General features: G+C 46.7%; 1 protein-coding gene across 5 annotated transcripts in view; it reads right to left on the reverse strand.

Annotated features, from left to right (window-relative positions):
* Traf3 (TNF receptor associated factor 3) overlaps positions 1-17,549 on the reverse strand; it is a 114,861-nt gene that overhangs the window by 7,600 nt on the left and 89,712 nt on the right. For 4 of the 5 annotated variants that reach the window (XM_071607507.1, XM_071607508.1, XM_027946557.3 and 1 more), the window contains 4 exons: positions 14,645-14,725; positions 12,174-12,248; positions 10,458-10,550; positions 5,927-6,067 (listed from right to left, as the gene is read on the reverse strand). In XM_071607507.1, the coding sequence (XP_071463608.1) occupies positions 5,927-6,067; positions 10,458-10,550; positions 12,174-12,248; positions 14,645-14,725 (390 nt within the window). The remainder of the gene's footprint in view (positions 1-5,926; positions 6,068-10,457; positions 10,551-12,173; positions 12,249-14,644; positions 14,726-17,549) is intronic. The other variant, XM_027946559.3, reaches the window with a different exon arrangement.

Genomic DNA, 17,549 nt, shown 5'->3' on the forward strand with positions numbered 1-17,549 from the left:
TATGAGAGGTCTCCTCCTCCACCTGCTTCACACTGGGGACGGGGCGGGGCACAGAGCCTGCCTACAGACACCAGCTGCCTGGGCCTGAGCTCATGCTGTCTTAAGTACCTCAGAAAACCCTGCTCCAGAAGCAGACCGATCTACAGTGGTCATGGGAGGGATAGGAATCCTGGTCCAGCTGTGGTGGCCCAGGGTTTTAAAGGAGTGTTTACTTGTTAATTGGAGCCAGAGACTGAAAGGTTCCACTTTTGAAAAACACTTGCATTTTGAAGCTAGCTCAGGGAGGCTGGGCCCTGGCCTACAACTTCACTTCTCCTTTTGGAAGTCAGCACCTTTGACAGCCATGTCACCAGCCTTTAAGGAACAAGTGTGGCAAGTCTGGGGTACCCTTCTGGGGTGCTGTTCTTCCTGCTCCTTCCAAGAAACCTGGTATTAGCTGACATTTATAATAGTGAGAATGGTGTCTCTAAAAAACACCCCTTGTTAGGTCGGTGTCACTTTAAACAAGTACCTATGGCCAAAGTGACAGTTAATTAGTTCAGGAGGTCTGTTTTTCTGGGACCAATCTATTGACATTAATGAATGGCCACACACTTGGGATGAATGGTTCACACACTTGGGATGGATGAGAGCTCTTGTGCGTTCTTCCTACTGCTAATAAACTAAGCTAGTGTGGATACTGATGAGACACAGACCTAACACAGCCTGAGTGACACTGTTTTGTAACTTAGTGCACTCAGGAGACAACCCTGAGTTGAAGGATGGCCTGGGACAAGCCACTTGTCACTTTAAGCCTCATGCTTCTAAGTTGCTTCAACCTCAAACTGGTGTCCTTCAGGGGGTAGTGGCAGGAGGTCCCTGCTACTGTCCGATGCCAGGCCTTATCTCAAGAAGGGGACTGTGGGGTTTGACTGTGCGACATCCTGTCAGCAGTGAGGCTCCCCACACAGCAGGGGACACTGATCCAGAGCGTGGGGCACCGTGTTGGGGCAGGAGAAGGGCACCCGTGCTGTGCACACACATGGTCCACACGAGCAAGGCTCAACTAAGTAACCTAGGCATTTCCACATCCAAAGGGAAAATGTTCTGTTTTTAAGTCAGAACTTTCATTTTTTAATTGGCACAGTCTCAAAGCAGAACACAGATCTAAATCAAGTTTTCTCTATAGAACACAGCAAAGCAAAGAGACTTCGCTCTTTAAGCGCCATGGTCCACAATCAGCTACTGCAGTGTTTTTATAAATATAAATCTTAAATGCATATGTGAAATTTCATTGTAGGAAGAGTACAGAGCCGGCACAGTGGCACACGCCTATAATCCCAGCGGCACATGAGGCTGAGGCAGGAGGATCACAAGTTCAAAGCCAGTCTCAGCAATAACAAGATGCTAAGCAACTCAGTGAGACTCTGTCTCTAAATAAAACACAAAATAGGGCTGGGGATGTGGTTCAGGTCAGTGCCCCTTAGTTCAATCCCTGGTGCCCTGCCCCCCAACAAAAAAAAAACAAGAGAGCAGAAGCTGAGATAAGTAGTGTGGCTGCACAATCCATGGGCAAGCTTTCAAAGACTTGCTGACCAGCCCCATGCACACACATTTTGGGGCTGCAGCCACCGTTCCTGGCTGTCCTTCTTATTCTAGGTCACTGGGACCTGAGAACATGACCCTGCACAGAGACACAGCATGGTGATGCCCAAGTGCTCAACTGAGCTGTGGACTGGGCATGGTCAGTGCTGGCTTGGGCCCTGCTGATCCACTGGCTTCAAGAACCACAAGTTGAGCGCCACTGGCAGCCAGAGGGCATGGTCAGGCTCACATGTCCATGGTCATCTCTTCTGAAGACAGGGTGGCTCACTATGTTGCTCAGGTTGGCTTCGAACTCCTGGGATGAAGCAATCCATCTGTCTCAGCCTCCCAAGTAGATGGGATTTAAGAAAAATAGGCTCTAGGGCTGGGGCTATAGCTCAGGGGCAGAGCTCTTACCTAGCATGTGTGAGGCACTGGGTTCGATCCTTAGTACCACATAAAAATACATAAAATAGGGTTGGGGATATAGCTCAGTTGGTAGACTGCTTGCCTTGCATGCACAGAGCCCTGGGTTCAATCTCCAGCACCCCCCACCCCAATAAATAAATACATAAATAAAAACATGCTGTCCCTATAACTACAAAAAATTTTTTAAAAAGAAAAATGGCTCTTTACATTCCTGTTAAGAAACACCTTCTTGGTATACCCAAAGGACCAAAAAACAGCATTCTACAGGGATACAGCCACATCAATGTTTACAGCAGTACAATTCACAATAGCTAAACCGTGGAGCCAACCTAGATGTCCTTCAGTGGATGAATGGATAAAAAAATGTGGTATTTATACACAATGGAATATTACTCAGCAATAAAAAGAACAAAATCATGGCATTTGTAGGTAAATGGATGGCGTTAGAGAAGATTATACTAAGTGAAGTTAGCCAATCCCAAAAAAACAAATGCCGAAAGTTTTCTCTGATATAAGGGGGGTGACTCAAAGTGGGGTAGGGAGGGAGAGCATGGGAAAAAGATTATTTCTAGATAGGGAAGAGGGATGAGAGGGAAAAGGAGGGAGAAGGGAAATAGCAAGGATGGGGGAATTTGATGGTCATCATTATACAAAATACATGTACTAAGATGTGAATTTGGTGTCAACATACCTTATATACAAACAGAGATATGAAAAATTGTGGTATATGAGTGTATTAAGAATTTTAAGGCCAAAAAAAAAGAGTATGTGTATAATGGTATAATTTTGGCATGGACATACTTTATATACAGTTACCAAAAAAAAAAAAAAAAAAAAAAGAGCTAGTGTGTGACTGTGGAGACAGATAGGTTTAGATTTAAATTTCAAATTTCAGTTCTTCTACTTTCTGACTGTGTGACCTTGGTAAAGTCTCCTAACATCTTTTGATGTAATTACTTCACCCATAAATAAAAGAATAATAGTACAAAAAAAAAAAAAAAAAAAGACTTTTGTGTGTTAAATGTGTACTCTTTCTATGCATAGAATCTTTAATTTGAAAAATGTTACTTTCATTTGACCAACATTGAAGAAAATCCATACTCATATAATTTTTTATATGCAATAAATCATATGTTTCTATCTAAAAAGCCTATGCGATTAAGAAGACAATTTTCCAATAAAGTAATAACCAAAAATAAACAAAGAAATAAAAGAAACACCTTCTTGGCACCAGGCATAGTGGTTGGTGCACACCTGTAATCCCAGCAGGTCAGGAGGCTGAGGCAGGAAGATTCAGGTTCAAAGCCAGCCTCAGCAAGTTAGCGAGACCTTGCCTTAAAAAAAGAAAAAAGGTGGGGGGGGGGGCGCGGCTGGGGACTTGGTGGTAGAGCACCCCTTGGTTCAATACCTAGTACCAATAAAACAAAACCAAACCTGTCATACCTTCCTGGACCAGCAAAAGCACACACACTCTTCACTTCCACTCTGTAACACCTCAGCCTGCGTCCCTGTCCCCACAGCCTAGAAATGAGGCCCTGGACTCCATCTGTACACCTACCGTCTTTGGATAATCAGACAAGAAAAGTGATGATACAGAGTGAGGGGGACTGCGGTCACCAAGGGGGTCCATGTGCAGGGCTGAGGAACCCTGAGGAAGGCAGGGGAGAGATGGAATTGACACTGGCATGGGAGGTGTTGGAGGAAGTGCTGGAGTAGACCAGGGAAGGCAGGTGGGCAGAGTGGCTCCCCCAGGTGGGTGTGGAGCCTCTCAAGGTGCGACCAGAAGGCCACCTGCACTAACAAGCGTGGGACAAAGTTGGAGGTGGTCAGTCACGTGAGTGCAGGGCCCAGCAAAGAGCTTAAGGTAACTGTGCTGGGGCAGCCAGAGGGTGGGGGGTCTGGAGATACGGGCGACTCAGCTGTGTCCATGCCCCTGGGCACTTAGGGTCATGTGTGTCTTGGAGGCAGGCAGAAGCCAGAGCAGCCCTCCCATCACCAGACAGAGCTGCCAAACCCACAAGGATTCTGCAGGCAGGACTTCACCTTGCACAGCGCTGGTGGCTGCTGACCTGGGTGATGTTGGCTAATGGCAGTCACCTCTGGGAACCTGTGCCTTCTTGCCCCTTGTTCCTGCGTCTGAGGGAATTGTGGGTACTGGGTCTACTCAGAGTCCTTTCTTCAAATATGATCTTGCCTCCCTGTGCTTCTCTCTCCATGGAGAAGAGAGATGGCCCACTCACTAAAGGTCCAGACAACGCAGACAGCTGCTGTCCCACCATCTTTACTTCTGGGTGCCACCCACCCCCATCTTTTGACCTACAACCTGTTGATTTATTCAATTACAAAAATTTTAAAATAGAGTGGTAAAACAGCATTAAAAGTACAGTAAGTAAAAACCTCTCCAGTTGGAAGAGGCAGACATGAACAAAGAGGCCTGAGGCCGCGGGCAGGGCAGACTTGCTGCAGGTGGTGAAGTCCTGCGTGATTTCTCTCTCTGCCTGGACACTGCCTCAAGTGACTCTCCAGCATAACATCCCAGACCAAGTACAACAACTACACTGCCAACAGCTGGGCCTGCTCCCCAGGCAGTGCAGGTGAGGGTGGCCAAGTCCCTGTGGCTGTGCCTCCACCAGCCACTTGGACAGTCCTGCCAACAGCCCACATTAGTGGGCGCTTGGCAAAGTGCAGGCCCACCCAGGGTTTTGCCAGTCTGGTCAGACCCTGCCCTGTTCTGCTCAACTCAGCACTCATACCTGGCACCTCTGTGAAGGCCACCTAGTATTCCATTGTGCCTTGTCCTTGTCTCCCTGGGCAACCGCAAAGTTCAATACAATTATAATAAATTTAATAAATCCCCAAATCATTCATGGGACTATGATTAATCTCCAGCGTCAAATGGGAGGATAGTCATTCCCAGCAATGCCATGACTTGGTATTCTTAGAAATATTTCCTTTTCCTTGGAATTTAAGGAAATACATTTTCCTACAAGCACTAAAACTACTCCAGCAACACGAGCCATTCCCCTGGGCCCGTGTGATACCATGAGTCTTACTACAGCACATGGATGCTATAGAGTGGTGTGCAGAGCTAAGTGCAGGGGCTCAGCCTGGGATCCCAGTGGCTCAGGAGGCTGAGGTAGGAAGATCCCAAGTTTGAGTCCAGCTTGGAAACTTAGAGAGGGCCTAAGCAACTTAGATTCTGTCTCAAAATAAAAAACACAAAAGGCTGTGGATATGGGGTCAGTGGTAGAGCATTCCTGGATTCAATCTCCAGTCCAATTAAAAAAAAAAAAAAAAAAGTCACGCGCAGAGAATATCTAAAGGGTGATCTGTTTACAAGTGAGTACCTAGCATTTTCATCAGGCTCATTTATACAGTCACTTGGTTCAGAGCGCAAAGGGTTATCTGTTGTTTTGGGGGTACCTCAGGATTACTGTGATGAAATAAAGTCAGATAAGTATATGTTGCTAGAAAACTTGGAACAAAGATGTTTGGCTCGTTTCACTCTAGGAAGTGAAAATGCATGCAGGACTCATAAATGATATGAAATCTTAATAATAATAAAAATGGATAACTTTTTAAATGTGTAGTGTTAGGATCAAATCCAAGGCCTTGCCCAGGGTGGGTGGGCACTCTACCCCTGAGCTACACCCAAGCCAAAACATTTAAAACACAGCTGTTAAGTCTTGCTTTACCCGGAGTGGATTAAAAGCACAGAAGAGAAGCATCAGGCCAGCTCCCAGGGCTGGACCCCACGCTGATGCAGGAGCCCTCCCTGAGTCTTTACCTGAGCAAGAGAAACTTGGCATTTTCTGTTTTGTCTCACTTCACTTAAGCAGAGGCTTAAGGCTGGGATCTCAGCCCACACTGAGAAACCCAAAGAAAAATGCAGACGGCTCCCCTGCCCTCTTTTCTAGTCAATCTAGTCACTTACCTGTAAATGAAGTATTTTGGATTCATTATTCCGAAGCATTTCCTTTTGTCTCTCAATTTCAATTTCAAAGCTACATATCTGATTGTGCAAACTTTGTATGCTCTTGTTTTTTTCTACGCTTTCATTCTGCAGCAAGGAAACCTGAAAAAGAATTTCTTCAATTAATGTAACAAAAAGTGGTTTGGACACTAATTAACAACAGTGATAATGAAGGTAATTAACTTTTAACAGTACAGGCCTTCTACTGGTGCACTGAAAGGAGTTCTAGGAGAACAAATCCCTCCACACAAAAGAGTGAGTGCAGGGAGCTGTGTGGGGACCCTCCCCCAGCAGTAAGGGTGGGGCGCAGAGCGCTGGATCCAGAGTTAATAGGGTGGCTTTTGAGGGTCTGCCGGAAACCACTAGCCTTTCACCAGAGCAGCTTTTAAAATTGGACCAGGAAACACAGTAATAAACAGTCTTACATTTTGCCCATTTGCACCAATACTATGTGTGCACACCTGAAAAACGGGTTTCACAAAACCAGCCTTGCCTGAACAATCTATAATGCAGGGCTGGGGCTATAGCCCAGCGGTAGAGCGCTCCCCTAGCACGTGTGAGGCTCTGAGTCTGAATCACAGCACCACATAAAAAAATAAAGGTATTGATAACTACAACTAAAAAATAAATATTAAAATAAATAAGTAAAACAAAGGTATTGTGTCCAACTACAATTAAAAAAAAAAAAAAGGATCTATAATGCACCTTGGCATTTTCTGTTTTGTCTCACTCCACTTAAGGCTGCTGCCCCCAAGGGCATCATGCTGAGTGAGACCCACTGCCATGTGGAGCCTGGAAGACTGAAAGGGCAGGAGGTGCTGGTCACAGGCTCAGTTCCAGTAGGAAGAGCACCTGAGATGCTGACCGTGGGACCAGGTGACACACACTCCAGGACAGCTAGCAGAGCAGACTCCACGTTCATTCCACAAGAATCCAGGGACGTGATGGACGTGCTGACTGGCTGGTATGGCCTTCCCTAGGTACACACTGCACCCCACAGCAGTACCTTAGAGGTACCCACGGGCCACTCCTGCACTCTGGATGCCCCAATGTGATGAGAATGAAAAGCCACATAGGGCGTCAGCTCACCACAGACCAACTCACTAACCCAACAGAGAGCAGGCACAGAACCATCAGTCACCCACCACTGTCACAGGAGGGGCAGCAGGGCCAGCATCTCCAAGTCTACCTGTGACCTCTTCAAAATCTCTCTAAAGAACAACTAGAACTGCCCAACGGCAAAGTTTATACCTGTCTCAACAGGCCCTGAGATGAGGGGTCTAATGAGGACAGCTCCCACAGGTTTCTCCACAAAGGGCACCCTGGCCCCCAGGAAAAAGCTCCTGGTCACTGCCTGTCACAAGGCATCTCCAGCCAGCCCAGCAGGGTGCTGTCACCCAGCAGCCCTTGGGCCCCAGGAGGGGGCTGAATCCCACAACTCATGCAGGACTGAACTGCAGTGAAGAGCTCCCTGAAGCCCCCCAGGCCTGGCCCGAGCTCAGCTTAGGACAAAGGGGTTACGACAAGAACTGACTCCTGATACTGTCCACTTAAAGCGTAGCAGGCCTTCAAAACTGAGGGTCCTTTAAGGAAAGAAGCACCTCTGGAGATAACCATAGCCTATTTAATGTTAAAGCAAACTTGCATTTACTCAGGCGTACAAGACTTGCAATGTCCATAAGCAAAACATGACTTCACTTTCCTAGGATCTTACTCAGCAAAAATCAACTTTCCTTCCTAAACACACAGGGTCTCAGACGTCATAGACACCTGCAGTGATCAGGGTGCGAACTGCAGATGGGGGCACACGTGGGGCCACAGAGCAGGCTGGCCTCTTCTGAAGTTATGACGCACTCTTTCCCATCTGGTGGAGACAAACTGAATTCCAGACTGTTTATTCTCACCAAAGAGACATTATGTATGCCAACTTTTGACAAAAATTTCAGTGGTATCTCCAAAAATAATGACTTTTTTTTTTTCTCTGCAAAAAGTCAAGTACTTGAATAGGAGTAGAAGTAACTTACAGTGGTGAACACATGTCATGCTACACTAAGCTCTCGATTTCTCCCATGTAGGGACTTCCCTCATGTGCCTGCAGATCACCGTTTCTGCATATCTCTGAGGCAGCTGTTGTCTGCAGGAGGTGAGGGGCCAGTGTTTCCAGGAAGCACCATGGGTAGGTACACCAGTCAGTGAGAATCACGCGCCCTCCCCTGAATTGAGCTGCAGTAGGGTGCTCTCCACTTCCCTTTCATTTCAGCTTTCTTGAGATACAACATGGATACTTAATAAGGTCCAGATTTTACAACGTTTGCTTTAGTTTGACCATGAATGTGAAGACCCACCCCCCATTTGAACCAACTCAAACATTTTCTGTTTTCTATTGAGACAAACAAAATAAACCTAAGAGTTCCAACAGAATAATTCTATAATGACAAATAATTCCTAATTTAGGAAAATGCAAATATCTTTATTCTAGTCCATCCTTTCCTTTCGGATCTAGGGAAGGGCAAGCAGGAACAAGGCTCAGCCACTCCAAATGCCAGGGCAGGGCCAGAAAGAGACAAATCCTTGAGCAACACCCAAGGGGGTGGCATGTCAAGCATATCAGCAGCAATGCACTCTATGCATCCTGTGCCCTTAGGACTGTCACCGTGCCTTGGCAGGCAGTGGTTTAAACATGAGGCCTTTACAGAGTAAGGCTGCTGCATGGTGGGTATAAGCAGTGGGAGTTGTGTCCTGGGGTTCCCAATGGTGCAAAATCATCACTCTGGGTAGGAGGCAGTGGTGCACGCTGTAACCCCAGCAGCTTGGGAGTCTGAGCCAGGAGGAACCCAAGTTCAAGGCCAGCCTGCAGCTGGGGAGATGCTATCTCAAGCCATTCACTTCAAATGAAGAAAGGTAAGGTGGAGTGAAGGGCGGGGCCGGCACACCCTGCGTGCAGCCTGGAAGGTGATGGGGTGATACCTCCTGTAGTATCCTGGATAAACCACAGGCCCAGACCCGCTCAGCACAACAGTAAAGAATGAATTCTTAAAATGAAAGGAAGAGCCTCTGAGATGAGAAGTAGCAACTATGAGACAAGCTTCCATGACTTATGCCTGTGAGTTTTTTGTTGTATGTGGTGCTGGGGACTGAACCAGTGCCTCATGCATGCCTGGTAAGTGCTCTACCCTTGAGCCATATCCCCAGCCCCTGTGCCTACAATTTTAAAATAGCATAAACAGAAGGGATTTTTTCAAAAAGGTAAACCATCCACGAACTTGCAACAAATCCTGTGTTGATGGGAAGATGGCCTCCGGCTCAGCTACCACGAGCTTCCTGTTACTATTCCGTGGGCTTTCCTCCTCCCCTCACAAGTGACTGCACGCCACCGCTTACCGCCTCTCAGGTTCATGAGCATTCACATTAGCCAACTATTTTATGCCAGACTTCATGAAAATCTTCTGCTTTAGAATTTTAGACTCTTTGAAGTACATGTATATTAACACTGGAAACAAGATGTTCAATTCTTTATTGACCTTTAAAATACTCAAATGTCAACTCCACTGGCTATTCCAACTAATTTTGGTACCTTCCTACTGCAAGTTCTCCACAGATGTGTGACAAACACTGAATTAATCTTTTATTTTGGGGATTATTATTATTTTTTTTTTAAATTTGGCAGTGCTGGGAATCAAATCCAGGGTCTCAGGCATACTAGGCAAATGCTCCACAATAGAGCCCCATCCCCAGCTTTGATTTTTGTAAGTAAGCCACAATGGGAGATCCCATAACAACACCTTCTTCATCAGTTCTTGAAGATTTCATCATCTTCTCCTGAAAACACAGCCCCCAAGAGAACACCACAGAGCAGACTCCACTAGGAAGGAGTGGCCCCAGGCCCCAGCCAAGACCAGCCTCTTGCAGACCGCACGGGAGGGTCTATCAGCAGAGTGCTATGTGTAGCTGGAGCACCAGAGTTCAGGGTCAGCTGAGAAGGCCAACTGTAGAATTAGGAATGTAGCAATGCTTTTTACCTGTCGCTTAAAAAGACCCCGTTATAACACATTTAACCTTGTAACAACCACATCAGGGCTGACAAACTGTTCTGCAGGGGCCAGGTACCAAGTGTCCTGGGTGACTGGGTCCACAAGGCTCAGCCTCATGGATCCACTTTGCATGCTCAGTGCCACAGCAGCCCCAGGCAACTGCTATGCTCCAGGTTGGCCGTCTTTTGCCAAACCAGGGGGAGGGGGTGTTGGAAGTCCTACCCTCTCCGTTCTAGATCAAGCACAGACAATCACAATGTGATATGAAATAAAGGCATCACATACTTGCTTCACCAGAAAAACAACAACCAAAAGACTCTGTAAGCTCAGGATCACCAAAGAGAATTCATTGGCAATCTCTTGATGCTGCTTCTTTTAACCAAAAACTATTAGTAACTCTGAAAAAGTTTAAATAATTTGAGGAAACCCTACCACCCAACAGAGATGGGACCAGGGCCTACCTTCTTCTCCAGGGAGTTGCTCCACTCCTTCAGCAAGTTGACATGCTGCACGGCAGAGCTGGCCTCGTGCGCCTTGATCTGCTGGTTCGTCCCCTGTGAGAGCAAAGGCATGTTGTGTGAAGTGATCACCCCACTGCGAAAGGCAGATGACTGACAGATGACTCCAGGAGCAGCATCACACACAGGGGGCTATTCATGTACAGCTGCCACAGAATCTGAGCCCCACGAGAGCCACGCCCAGGGCGGCCAGGCAAGCACGTGCAGCCAGGAGGCCGCGGCAGAGAGCGCCAGAACACTCTGCACGCAGTGCTGCAGGGCTGACTGCAAGCCCAGGCTCCTTCCTCAACCTCATCTGAGTGGCTTCTTATCAACAGTTCACACTGGTAATGTCAAAAAATTAGATTTTAAACTCATTCTTGTTCCTTTATAAATTGCCTTTCTCATAAAAAATAAAAATAACATGGAAAATGTTCAGACACCTGAAGCTGCAGCGAGATGCTGCGGTGGCAATCCTGCAAAATGCAGCAAAGCGGGGTTCTGAACAACTTCCCTGGGTTCACTGATCAGCTCAAACACACTGCATCCAAAAAGGCACTGCTCCTCACCAGTCCAAGTCTAACTGGAAATTACATACAAAACATGAACAATCTACAGAGTACATAAGATGCAGACCATCTGAGAGTCAAGAAGAGGCACACTGAATAGTACTTTATATATTTAAGAAAATAATTGGCATGAAAATAGAATTTGTTTTGATATTGGAAAATTAAGAAGCCAGAGAAAACATTTTCATGATCTCCAAAACATATACTCTGTACATAGAATATCCATATATATATATTGATATAAGTTCTTCTCCATATCAACATATATATACACATACACAGAGAATGGATGGTACTACGTACGACATACAGGGGTCTCTCCTCAGAGCCTGAAGCAAGGGGCAGCTAGTCATTCTCACTCTCAGCTTCCTACTTCCTCAGAAAATACCCCGAGGCCAGTGTCTCTGTACCGACTTCATCATAATGTACTGGTGATACATAAGAGTAAATGTACAATACTTCCACTGTGATATATTTTGCCTTTTGACATTTTCATGAATATCATTTAAATGAAAACTTAGTCTTAATTCACTAGCAATCTCAGACATGTTAAAAAAAAAAAAAAAAAGAACCAGAAGCCCGCTGTGGGTTTCTTGCAGTGCACGTGTGGCAGCAACACTGTTTTCTAGGAGGCGTTTCCTATGGGCTGTGCTCAGTTTGGATCTGTCCTGGTGGGGGTCAGAGTCAGTACAGGTGTGTACTTGAATGCATCTAGGGACTTGTGTGTGATCCGTACAGCCGACTAACGGCACATGTGATGTGGAAACCACATCCATTTGATACTCGTTTATGTTCAACTGACTGCTAAAACTTCCACAGAACCCACCAAATGCCATTCCCATCTGTCCCGTCACTGGCTGGTTTCAGATGTGGTTCTCCTAATGCACTGACGCCCCCCTCAGCAGTGTCCACCTGAGGTCTCAGAACACCACCGACCAGGCAAGAGAGTACCCACGCCTGCTGCATGTGGCTTTTGTCACCCATGCAACAGGGCGTTTTCGTTTCATGACAAGGACCAAGAGTCCAGAACTTGCATGTTAAAATGTTAATTTAAGAACTTTCTCTCACGGCAGAATGTCAGTGACTGGAAGGACAAATGTCGGATACTGACCTGAAAAACGCAGCCATAGCGCTTAAAGCTACAGGTGCTGGGGGCATTGACACACTCTGACAAGTGTGCACTCAACTGTAACGGGAAAGAGACGTGAGTTGTGGCACAAACGTTTGCATGAAAATGCTTAAACACATTAGGGCCCAGAGAGTCTCTGGGCCATATTAAGAAGGCTGTTTTTATCAGCTAAGGTGTGGACGCACCGTCTGTGCGCTACACTCCAGGCAGCAGATATATAGCATTGTCACGTGTATGCACATATACACACCAATATACAGAAATACATTCACTGTAACATTTCTTAAACTTGCAGTTTCTTTAGAACAAAATTGTTCAAAATGTGATATGCTGTCTGAAGTGCCAGAATTTAAAAAGGAAAGGGAAAAAAAAGTAAACTGAAATGCACATTTAAAGACTATAAACAAAAATTGCATGAAACACAAAAAAAAAAAAAAAGAAAGAAAGAAAGAAGGCATTCAGGATGCAACTGGGTCACACATCTAATATACAGTACACAAAATAAACCCATTCCAATGAAGCTCACACTGCACCATTACTGCAAGACTCGGGTAACTAGAGACGAGCTTCCCCACTGCCTGAAGACTGCTCCCTGGCATGGCCAGAAACTCACCAACTTTTCAAAAACCTCTAAGGCCATCTGAACAACATGAATCTTATGTTGTCATCTCTAACCAAAGGAAGGAAAATTAGGAGGGGTTGGAAAGCTAATCCTGAAAGAAAAAAAAAACTCCCATTCAGCCCCAGTATTGGTGAAGCAGCTATTAAAAAGAAAGAACGTATTTGAAACTGTCTTATTTGTAAGACATAGACTTATGCACTAGGCCAATGCAACCAGGCCTAGAACGTGCTTTTCCGTATGCTGGCACCCCATGTTGTTATGTCAGGGGGTGCGAGTAGGGCCCAGGGCTCCTCGGTCCACCAGGACAAAGGCACACCAGGTGGATATTTTGGACAGAGGGGAAAATGGATCTCCGCCTGCCATGTTCTCTGATGAGAGCTATAGAGGAAGGCCCTAGGAATGCTGGGAGGCCCATGTGGCTCCTGTTACCAACAAACATCGAGAATGGTCTATGAGGTAGGCAGAATCCTTGTGGTTAAGAATCACACCCTTGCCCTGGACCCAGCAGGAAGCCCTGGGCTGGACTTGGAGGGAAGCATCCAAAGGCACCTGCACATGGTGGGCATGGAGACACGCATGCATAGGAGGCTGCTCTGGCAATGTTAGTTCAAACCTTAAAAGGTTCTTTCAGGGCCACTGATAGAATCAGGAACATACCCAGCTAGTGCTTCTATTGCTGACATCAGGGACACACTGCATCTGACAGGCTATCTTCAATGTACTACTATAAATTCAGTGTTGTATCTTTTCCTAAATTGGTTTTATTCATAGTATTCTGAGTCTCAGAGTCCTATAGACTTTACAGGAGCTTTGAAACAGAGGCAAGAATAACAGCCCAACAGCTCTTTTCACTAGAAACCAAGAGAAATCCAAGTTCAAAGATTTTTTAGAAAAATAACTTAGAGGCAAAAGAGGCAATTTTTGACCCTTATTCAGAGAGCCCTGGGTGAAATTCAGAGAGTGCTCATAAAACCCTGGTAACTGTTTCAGCAGCACAGACTTTTCTCTATTAGTCTTAACAGAACTATCCCATTGTGTATGTGATGCAAATGCACTTTACAGCTCCTTCCACAGGCACATTCGGAGGCCCAGAGACTTCTGTCACCAGGCAAGACCTTCACCCATCAAGGTCCTGGGAAAATGCAGCTTGGCTGAGTGTGGCTCCTGGGGTCTTCCCCACACTCTGTTCCCAGCCTGGGCCCACACAAGCCTTGCTTGGTAGGGACATATGCAGCTGCCCTCTCCTCCAGATCCAGTGGTAGGATTTCAGGCTGCTGGAAAAGGCTGAGTGAGCAGGCTGCTCAGATCAGAGACAGGGAGCCCAGGGAGGGGGTCATCTCTGAGGCTGCCGAGAGCAACCACGGGGATAGATCAGTCACATGCAAAAAATATTCACAGTCCATGGAATTCTTCCATCTGGATATATCCTGATCAGATGAAGTTAACACAAAATCTACCTGTCTCAAAGAAGGTGCCATGGGCAGTGTGAGACGCACAGTCTGTGGGCAAGCTTCCACCCCACACTTTGTACCCAGGGCTGCCTCTGCCCAGTAGGGTGGTCAAAATGGCTCTGGAATGTCTCTAAGCTAATTTACTTTCTAGGGATAATGTAATGATTCCCTATTTTGAAGTTTTAAACACAGTGCTTTTTGAAACTTAAAGTGCCACCTTTGCTTCCTTGTAGATGAAGCTTCCCATTCTCTCAATTCTTAACAAAACGTTAACCCTGAATTTACTTTCTGGGCTTTTCTTTCCTTGCTTTTCTGCCACGTGTTCATTGAAGAGCAAAGACCTAACAAACCCCAGACTGGGCGGCACAGCTGTACCTTACCTCGCTCCTCAGAAGAGTCTGGACACTGCACTTGTGAGGACAGGAGACCACCACGCAGGGACACTCAGTGTCTTCATGTTTCTACAGAGTAGAACAAAGCACATCAGCCTTGAGACACACAGCCAGTCCTCCTTTAGGCCCCACCTCGATTCCTAGGTGGACACAAAGCACTTGTTCTGCTCAGTCCTCAGCTCTGCAAGTTACCTCCCTGGTGTGAGGTCTCAGGTCCCCAGGCACGGAGCAGACTCTGACAAGGAAAGGAAGCTTGTGGAAAACAACTACACAGGTGTTTTCCTACTGACAGCTCCCGTAGCAGTGTCCCCATGTCACACTGCTCCAGGCTCATGCAGCTCCACAAGTGGTGCCTGCTCTTGCACCCTATTCAGCACCCGCCCCAGGCCTCAGCTTGGGATCTGGACATGATGTTTCTCAGACATGTGGACATGGCTTCACATCCTGGGTTCTAAGCTACTGTTCTGAAATATCACACAGATTTCCCTCAGTGTGTGGGAGAGATGGTCAATTCCAGCTTTGCCTTTCTCTGACTGGTGCACACTGCAGCTCTGCAGAGACTGAATGACGGTGCTAGTTAAACCTGATGCCAGGATACTTGCTGGACGCCTGCCAGAGCACCTGCCCTAGGCACATGAAGGGCAGGACTCTGCTGAGGATACCAAACCCAATGCACAACAAAAACAGAGCCAGAGATGGAAGTGTCCTCTAAACAACACTGTTGAGCAAGGAGCCCAGGCAGAGTTTCCGCAGCAGCCCTGGGCTCTGTGGTCCTCACAGGTCTGTGGGAGGCCTCCTTTGGCCTCAAAGTGCTGCTGTTATTGAGGTGCATGAATGGGGAGGGCACCTGTCCCAGCCTCAGTGTGTCAGAGCCAAGGAAGTGGCCCACACAAGGGAAGTATGTGCCTGGACCTAGGAGGCTCTGCTCCTCTGAGGAAGGCCCGGGCCAAGCACCAGACTCAGCTTTATTTGGTGTGTTTCTAAGGCTCTTGACCCTCTGAGCATGCATGGTGGGCCTGCAGTGCAGAGGGGGAAACCCATGAGGTATAGGCTATTCTGCTCCTGATCCCGGGCCTTGAAGCCTGCAGAATGCAAGTCCAACGCCATCCCAAGCTCATTAGTAGGCCTTAGTAGGGTAAAGCCTGAGTTGACTTTCCTCAGAGAGAGCACTGCATGGGGACCTCAGCACCAGGTTGAGGACACCCACGCTGCTGGCTGGGTGGATCCCAAGTTCCCAGGGACCTTGAGGTAAAGGCTTTTTGTGTATTCCAATGGTCTCACCAATATGATCTCGATCCTTCATAAGTAAATGGGGAGTGATCAGCCCACTTTCCCAGGGTGCTGAGGGCCGAGTCAGTGCAGGCCTGCAGAGCTGAGTGCTGGCTCTGAAACAGGGTGAAGGCTCCATAGAGACTTGGCCCTCTCCCTGGACCTGGGGGCTCATAACCTGATTCACCCTGCTGGTGCCCATGGTGCCCATATCACACAGGACAGTGCTGAGGGAAGTTTAGGGTGGTGCTGGGACAGAGTCTAAGGACAGCAGGGCTGGAGGCCGGAGGGGCAATACCTTCGCATACTTTTTAAAGTCTACGCAAGGCTATCTGCCAACTTCCAGATGCAGAACTGCGAGAGTAAATCACTGCTGTTTCAAGATCCCAACTCTGTAGTGCTTTGCTACATTTGCCAAGTACTGCAAAGTAAAAAGACCTGTCAATCTTTTTTAATTTTGAGTACTCTTTGCATATTAATGAATCAGTCTTGTTTATAAAAGAAAATGCAACTTTGAGATGGACACAAACAGATGTGACAGGACACCCATGAGGCCACCACCTAGGTAAAATATGTCCACCTTCCACCTCCCTGTTCCTCCTCCCCACCTCAGCCTCAATTTCCTCGAGGAGAGACCCTAGGCCACAAGCCTGCATTTTCTATCCTATTTCCTAGCAAAGTTTTGTTACACAAACAAGTTTTATTACAAAACACTGCTTGATTTTGACTGTTTTTGAATCTTATTAAAATGGAACTCTGGACAGGAGTCCCATGTGGCGGGCTGTGTCCTGCTTCTGTGACTGACCCACAAACTGCACAGAGTTTGCAGGTCCCTTATGTCCACTGTCTCGTCGCATGCTGCACGGCTCTATGATGAAGTTGTGACACGTTTTCACTGCCTTGTCACACACTGCAGGGATCCCACACTGAAGTGCTCTCATCCTCTAGCAGGGGCTCAGGCTGCTACCGGATTCTGCTGCTCTGGTCACAGCTGGCCACAATTCCTGGTGTGCGTATGCAACAATCCTGTCTGTGTACCCAGGAAGGGCACTGCCAGCTGACTTAGCATGAATGTTCAACCTGATAAAACACTGCCAGCTGCTTTCCAAAGTGGCCTTGCACAAACTGCCACCAGAATATATTTATTTTTCCACACAAGGTCTTTACAATCCTTTCCACAAATTAATTGAGCTGTTTAAAGACACATAATAATTTCTAGAATAAGAGAAAACAATTTTTCTGACACTTTAAATCGTGCTGATTAAATATGGCAAATAAAGGGCTGAGGATATAGCTTAGTTGGTACAATGCCTGCCTCGCATGCACAAAGCCCTGGGTTCGATCCCCAGTACCACACACACACATAAAAAGGCAAATAAAACTTGGAAATAGGGGGCTGAGGTTGTGGCTCAGTAGCAGTGCGCTCGCCTAGCATGTTCAAGGCACTGGGTTCGATCCTCAGCACCACATAAAAATAAAAACAAATAAAAATAAAGGTACTGTATCCAACTACAACTAAAAATAAATAATAAAAAAAAAACAAACTTGGAAATAGCTGATACCCTGTCCCACAGTTTAAACATAGAACAGAAATCCTCAGAACACTGCAATGATCCAGAGCTTC

The sequence above is a fragment of the Marmota flaviventris genome, chromosome 2 (genome assembly GCF_047511675.1).
Source record: "Marmota flaviventris isolate mMarFla1 chromosome 2, mMarFla1.hap1, whole genome shotgun sequence".
In the NCBI taxonomy this organism is placed as follows: Eukaryota; Metazoa; Chordata; class Mammalia; order Rodentia; family Sciuridae; genus Marmota; species Marmota flaviventris.